At 31.0% G+C, this 7,948-nt stretch overlaps 1 protein-coding gene across 2 annotated transcripts; it reads right to left on the bottom strand.

Moving 5' to 3' along the window:
* Positions 1–1,131: 1,131 nt before the first annotated feature.
* LOC137837253 (uncharacterized) lies at positions 1,132–3,290 on the bottom strand. 2 transcript variants are annotated; one of them, XM_068646204.2, is made up of 2 exons: positions 2,732–3,290; positions 1,132–1,942 (listed from the first exon to the last, which is right to left on the bottom strand). In XM_068646204.2, the coding sequence occupies exons 1-2, from the start codon at positions 2,838–2,840 to the stop codon at positions 1,305–1,307; spliced, it is 747 nt and encodes a 248-aa protein (XP_068502305.1). In that variant the 5' UTR covers positions 2,841–3,290; the 3' UTR covers positions 1,132–1,304. The 2 variants fall into 2 exon arrangements, with proteins under 2 accessions (XP_068502305.1, XP_090157912.1); XM_090301786.1 differs by having other exon boundaries at positions 1,132–1,926; positions 2,732–3,154.
* Between the last annotated feature and the right edge of the window lie 4,658 nt (positions 3,291–7,948).

Raw genomic sequence — 7,948 nt, 5'->3', positions numbered from 1 at the left:
TTCAAAATTTACCATCAATTAATTTTAGAGTTTTCACACATTATTAATTCATATACATATAATGAATAAAATTGAAATGACCAAATTAGACAACGATCAAACATATAATTGTTTCGTTAGAAGTAGTGATTAAAAAGATAAAATAAAATTTAAATATGATTTTAGTGAAATTTGACTTTTATTTGTTAGTTATAAAATTTGAAATAACTTCTTTTAGTCTTGTAAAATATGTGAACTTTTATTTTTCTCTTTTGAATTTTTATGTGATGGTACTTGTTGTATAGCATAAATTTTAATATAAAAATATCTGATTTTTTGTTTTAATTTTTGTTAAATAATTATTTTGTTTTAATATTAGTAAATTTTAGTTCTGATATTTAATTTTAGAAAAATAAATAACCAATATTTTTAATATTCTTTAAAATTATATCATAATACTAAAATTTAATATTTAAATAGTGTGTCATATAATATTAAAATAATATTTTTTAAATTTATAAAAAACTACAAATAAAGATTACTGATACGAAAATCAAAATTTACTAATTTTATTGAAGTAAAAATATGTCTTAAGTCTAATCACAATTAACCAAAAATTCAGTGTATACATGCCCAAAATGCAGACGAAAAGCACTTGTCTTTATTTCAGAGAGCTTCATTCTTATTTCTCTTGTAGAAACATATTACATTATTAAAAAGTAACCTCTCTTATTATTTTCAATGATTTTTACTAATGATAGCTAATTATAGTTTATACTTTTCATGTTTTTTTTAATTACAGTTATAGCTTCACTCCAAATATTCATCTAATAAAAGTTAGACATTGAGTATTGGCATGAATTGTTATAGTGAAATTTTCATTTAATTAGAAAATATAACACTCAAAATACTTACAGTATTGACCTAAACTTTATTTGAGAAATTATTCCTATTAACCTGTTGATTAAGAAATTTTAGACCACATTAGTAATAATTTACTCCACTGTCTGTAATAACCCCATTTAAGAGGGAAAAAATTTACATAAAAATCTAGAATTAATCATATTTTCTAATCTATTTACAGCAAAAAGAAATTATAAAAAAAAGATGATAAATGCTTTACATGGAGATAAAAAAAATGGATGGAGGAAAAAAAAAGAAAGAAAAAGTAGTATTATTTAGTTTTTAATTACCTCATTGCATTATTTTTTAATTGGAATTTAAAAAAAAAAAACAAATAAGAGATGTGATTTGAACTTCCTTAATTGTGGCACTAGCCCCCACTCTCTACTCTCATGCAGTATTCAGAATTCAGAGAAAAAAAACTATGATCCCCTCGTGTTCCCTGCATCAAAACCAGTCCCTCCATGACTATAGAATCCAGAAGAACCATAGCCTCCAACATCACCCTGAGAAGTTGAAGATGCAAATGTAGAAGAAGACGAAGAAGACAGAAAAAATGGCACAGGTGGTGGCTGAGAAGAACCATAGAGAAGTTCCTCATTGGGATGGTGCTGGTAAAGCCCCAATGCAACACGTTGGAAATCATCATCATCCCTACACTTCAGCAACCGTGCATACTCCATCAGACTCGGAAACCCTTCTGCTTCTTCTGATGTTGGTGACACTACAAGAGAACTACTGCCACTAGTTTGTAGAGTTTGATGATGGCCACCAAGATGTGGTGGTGTGAGGGAAGAGGGTTGTGCAGAAGCTGAAGAAGTGGTGTTGTTGGTTGGTGGTGGTAGTGGCACAGCAACACGTTCAGGAAAATTGAGCTTGGCTTTGTTTCCTTTGAACTTCAATGCCGCAACATCATAAGCCATGGCTGCAGCTTCTGCTGTGTCAAAGGTGCCAAGCCACACTCTTGCTGCTTTCTTAGGGTCTCTTATTTCAGCTGCCCATTTCCCCCAAGGTCTCTGCCTAACTCCTCTATAGTGCTTTTTCCTAATATCAGCATTACCTTCAAATTTGAACCATTAATAATGCTTCTAGTTAGTGTGCAACATTCTACTCTAACTTTCAAAAGAGAAAAGCTTAAATTTAATTTTATAAGTTTTTCAAGGTTGTTCTTGTATCAGAGTTGAGGTTTTTGTTCACAGAAAAATGCATTCAACATTTATTCATAAAAGTTTGATTTTCATATCATTAAACCAAGCACATGTGAGTTAAAGTTTGGTCCATTTTCAAGACATATAGTGTGCAAAAGATACAAGGAAAGTGGAAAAATGCAATGTGAAATTGAATGCAGAACATTTATTGATGTACAAGTATGGTCAAAGTTAGACTAAAAACTAAATAGATGGTACATGAGAGCCAATAATGATAAAACTGAGGGTAGATAATGGAAATGTGTCAAATTCAACTCTCGTGTTATTGGCAGATCGAGGATTCGAGAAGGTTGTGCATATGCAGTAACAGGTGAAGATTTTTTTTTGGTGAGAAAACAACAAAATATGGTAGAAACTATAGCTTTATGATGCTTTTTTTTCCTTCTTTACTTTTGAGAGAGAAGAAGTATCACGTAAGTTGCACTCGGGTTATCGGTGAAAATATCTTTGAATATGTTATAAAATAAAATAGTTGGATAAGCTTTATCTAACCATCTCACACAAGATCATATATCTGAGTATCCAAAAAATGAAAGAAAAAAATCATGAGATATGGATCCTGATTCATAGATGGTAAAATGAATTAAGAATAGTAGATAGTGTGATAGTGATGATAATCAAGGTTGTAACAATCAGTTTACCTTGATTTGTTGTAGCTTGAGATGGATCCTGGCTATTAATAAATTTAGAAGTACTGGTTATTTGACCATGTGGGGTGGGGAAGAAGGTGGTGTTTTGGTTGGAACTCATAATAAGGTTTGAAAAGGGTGATGGTGAAGCTTGTTCCTTTGGATTTTGAGATGGTGTGAGATGAAAAGGAAAGTTGAAAGCTTCTTTTTTCTCCTCATCAGGAGGGAGAGACCTCTTCCCTTGCCTTGGATCCACCTTGCTAACCAACTTCTACTTCTTCTTCTTCTTCTACTCTTGTATATTTATATGTCTCTAATCTAAACTTGGTGATGAGGTTCCACCACCACCCTGTGTTAAAAGCAGATCTAAGATTTCTATAAAGAGAGGACCAGTGATTTGATGATGAGTGAAACCAAGATCAAAAGAGAGGATTCTGTTTGCTTGCTTCATCTTTTAAATATGAAAGGGATTTGCTAAAAAAAAACATAATGAAAGAAAAAGAACAAGATAACATGGGCTTGCTTGTAGGTTTTCCCATTGAAAAAAATAAAGTCATGTTGTCCCTTGAAATATTTAGGGGAGAAATGATACTTTTACTACTATGAGAGTTGTATGCAAAAATTTGATGTGATAAATTTAGATATATTATAATTAAATAATATAAAAAATTATTAAAATAATAATATTGAGGATTATTGTATAAAAAACGAAAAATAATTGTATAAAAAATATGGGTTGTGATATATTATTATTATTCTATTCAGGGAGCCCTCAGAAAATGAAAAGGAAAAATGAATAGTTTAATGTGAGAAGTATATAATTGGGCACAAAGATGTAGCATATTTTAATAGGGGACAACCCAGTTAGGATATTTGTGATGTGAGTAACTTTCTTGGTATTCTATTTTGTTAGGAATAATTTTGTAGTGTATTGTGTATTTAATTATTTTTATTTAGAGCGCAGAAAGAGGTGTGGGGTATATACATTGAATTTGGATCATTTATTGTTTTCTGGATACTTCTGCTTTTTGGCATCAATAGTTTTTGTTTCTCGCTTCTTTGGATCAATTAGAATATGGTAAAATTATTAGAGTTTCATACGAATATTTCTACATTGAGAAATATAAAAACATTTAATAATGTTTTAGTTGAATACTTAACTAAGTTTTTAATTTACAATATTTTGAAATTAATTTAATTAATGCAATAAGATTTTAAAAGTGATATATAAGTATCTCATTATTCTTAATATTGACTGGAATTTTTTAATATTAATTATAGCAAATAGATATTCAAATCCATTAATTTCATTAGGATATATAATCAAAGAAAATAAAATTTTATTTTTTTGAAATCGAGTCTAGTGAAGAATGTTATTTCATTTCACACAGAAAATGTAACATATAGTAGATCACTTGTCTAGTCAATAATCTAATAATACAAAAAAAAAAACATGTGCTAGAGAGAAAAAAGAGTAAGCGTGTTAATTAAGAAATTCAATATCTTTCGTTTTTTATTGGTTCATTAATTATTTTAAATTTCAATCATTTATCAACTAATTAACTCATCAAATAATACAACGTATTAGGCAACTAGTTGGGTAGAAAAATGATTAATATCATTAAGGCACTCTTCAAATTTGAGTTTGTTTTGGTGGTAACAATCCTTGGCTAGTCCATTCTATTATATGACGTATAAATGTTAACGTTATATATTGTTATTTAAGGATAGGGATGGCAAAGCGGGGCGGGCTGTGCGGGTCGGTCCGCGGCCCGCTGGTAAAAAACGCGGGGCGGGCTGACCCGCTAACCCGCAAGAAAAAAAAAATTGGTAGCAGCAGGACAACGTACAAAAAAATCTACTACTAAAAAAACCCGTACAAACTCGTACAAACTCAAAACAAACCCGTATAAACTCGTACAAACTCAAAACAAACTCGTACAAACTCAAAACAAACCCAATAAAAACTCACTGCAACCATAAGAAGGGGCAAAAAGAACAACAACTCTTATCCACCAACCCAACATCCCACAAAAGCCAACAACCATCGAAATAGATACCTATCACCCTAAACTGGGTCATGCCAATTAAATCGATTTCAATTGAGCCAAAAGTTATCTTATTTTTATTGTATTATTTTTATGAAAAATTAATTAATTAATTGTCATTGTTTTAATATATGCAGATGACGAGGAAGATTATAATTATGAAAAAATGGATGAAAGTTCTTCTAAGTGGCATCCAATGTTATTGAAATGGAAGAATGTCAATAATGTTTATGTTTAATGTTTTTGAATTAATGTTTATGTTTAATATTTTGGAATTTGGTATTTTTAATGTTTTGGAAGTGGCATCCAATGTTATTGAAATGGAAGAATGTCAATAATGTTTATGTTTAATGTTTTTGAATTAATGTTTATGTTTAATATTTTGGAATTTGGTATTTTTAATGTTTTGGAATTAGGTATTTTTAATGTTTTGGAAGTGGAAGAATGGTGATATTTAATATTTATCTTAATGTTTAATGTTTTGATGTTTGACTATATTTGAAAAGGAAGAAAAAAAAATTAGGTTTGATAATAACAAATATATAGGTTTAATTTGACAATTTTTTAAGAACAAAATGTAAAAAAAATAAATATTTAATTATAAAAAAAAGAACGCGGGCTAGCTCTTATGCGGGGCGGGTCAGGAATTCTAGCCCGCAATAACTTTGCGGGGCGGGCCAACCCGTCCCACATCTTTGCGGGCAAAGCACGGGGCGGCCAATGCGAGGCGGGCTGGTCCGCTTTGCCATCCCTATTTAAGGATTTTAGATCGGTTGTAAAATTAATGTATATCACGTTGATGAGGAAAGTAAAAACTTTTTAAATTGATGTGATAACTTAATATGATTGTAGAACGGAATTCATATTTACCACTTTCAATTACATAAATTTTTAAACTAAAGATCGAAATTGTATCATCTTGATGATCCTTCTACTAAAAAATTAAAGTGCTCAGAGACTAATTTGTGAAATCAGTAGAAGATATAATACCTATCAGATGATATATTATGATATATAACCAAGTTCACACATGTACAACATTAGAAACTAATACAAATCAAGTAGTTTACAAACCAAGTAACTATAAAGATGACCAAGGAAGTAAAAGACAAAGCACATGACAAACAATTATCTCAAGAAACAATTCAAGACCCCACCAAGGATCTCATGGACCTGACCAGAGGAGATGGGCATAAACCAGAGCACCAACTGTTCTTCCTTTTGGTCTTTTTAAGAGATAGAATATGTTGTAAATAATTTTGGGCTCACTTTAGGGGTCCAAATAGCAAAGATAGGCTAGAATAAGGTGCCTTTAGCATAATAGGGGGTGTAATTATCATTTTAGCTTTTTCCTAGCCCTTTAGGAAGGAATTTTGACTTAGTTTCTTGAAGGACAAGCCTAGGGTGCGGTAAGGTTGCCCATTTTTTCCTTTTCCCCATCCTACCTCTCTTGCTTGTTTTCCAAGGCTCCTTCACCTATAAATCAGAGGTCTACCCATTGTATTTTACATGTTGAATTTGAATGAAGTAAAGAAACTCTGCACAAATTGTGTGATCTCTTAATGAAACTTTTGTCCTCGTAGGTTTGAGGTCTTATCTTGAGTGATTTGGGAAGCTCTCAAGTGGCAGCCAACACACTCATCTTGGAGAAAGCCACCCTCCAAGTGGCGTGACTTTTCTCACCCACCACCATAAGTTTTCTCATTCCATTTCTCCATTCCATTTATGTTTTTGTCTCTTAGTTTTTCTTTGTTACTCTTGGGTTTCGCTCATAATCATGAGTATGGTGCATCATTTGGGAGGCCATGATCACCATTGATGTTAACCTTGTGCCCATTTTCAATTCCGCAATTGCATCTCATCTTCACTATATCTTGTTTTTCATATTTGCCTCTGTGAAGTGAACCTTCACACTTATTTAACCACTTGGTTAAGTTCGTGTCCAGTAGGAATCTTCCTTAGGTCCTCACCATACATTGCTAAAATCTCAACCTTAAGTAAAAGTGTCACTATAAATGAAACATCTAAAAATAAACTCACATCATGTGGTATTCAGAGCTTTGGTTTTTGAGCTTATCTTGTTTAGAGTTGATTGTCACTTTACTTTCTTGCATCTTTAATTCCTTGTCTTTACATTCAAGTACCTTTAAATTCTTGTCTTTACTTTCAAGCACTTTTAATTTCAGCCATTTACTTTCTTGCTTTTAAATTCAACATTTTACCTTATTCAATAGTTTTGTTTCTCTTTTTGAATATTCCTTTATGTCTTCTTTTGTTATTACATCTTTACCTTGAGTCATATGTTCTTTAGTGCTGAAGGAGTCCTTATATATTTTTTTTTGCCTCTACTTACTTGCTTTTAATTGTGAAAGTTTATAAGTAATTAGAAATTTGTTTTAGTATAAGTAGATTTAAGTTCCAAACAAAAGATTTCAAGTGATCAATTATTTTGAATCTCAAACTTTTTGTGAAAATTGGAGTTATATGAAAATATGCATGATCAAAACTATGGACATTTCATTTTCATAATCCAAAAACAAGTATAAAAAAAAATAGGGAAGAGAAGTGGCGCAAGCTATTTGTGTTCCAATCTTTCAAAGAGTAACATTTTCAAAATTTTGAGTTCATCTTGATTGGCAAATTAATTTCAACCTTTGTGAAATTTTTATCCTTTTGCTTTGACAAATTTCAAAAGAAAGTTTCATTATTAAAAGTTTAGTAAGTAACTTAGAGTCTTTTTGTGTACATTTTTCTTGCTTGTCTTCCTTTTCAAGTTTTGTCATAATCTCTTTTCACAAATTTGGTTTAGCTTTCTTGTTTTGAGCTTTTCTTGATTGTCTTTTCAAATTTCTTAAGTTTTGTTGTGGTTCTTTGAGATCAAGTGTTCATCTTTCACTTTAGAAATTTTCAACACCAAGACAGACCTTTTTAAGAGGATAAAATTCTTTTTGAGTGTTTTGAGTGTTTTCCTCTTGATTTCTTTTCACCAAAAGTGACACAAACTTGAAAGAGTGTATTCAAACTTCTTTTTCACTAATTGTTTTATTCCTTGTGCAAACATTATGGGTCATTTGTCTTTAGGTGAATCTTCAAAACCGCAATCACATCACAAAGCCGACCTCTTGGAAGAACTTGTGGAGGTCAAGAAGCGAATGGTTCACAAAGATGAGGAAATAAGCCA

Source organism: Phaseolus vulgaris, chromosome 4 (genome assembly GCF_051622355.1).
Source record: "Phaseolus vulgaris cultivar YP4 chromosome 4, ASM5162235v1, whole genome shotgun sequence".
NCBI classification, from domain to species: Eukaryota; Viridiplantae; Streptophyta; class Magnoliopsida; order Fabales; family Fabaceae; genus Phaseolus; species Phaseolus vulgaris.
The sequence above is the reverse complement of the archived record's forward strand: the minus strand, read 5'-3'. Positions and strand labels throughout refer to the sequence as shown.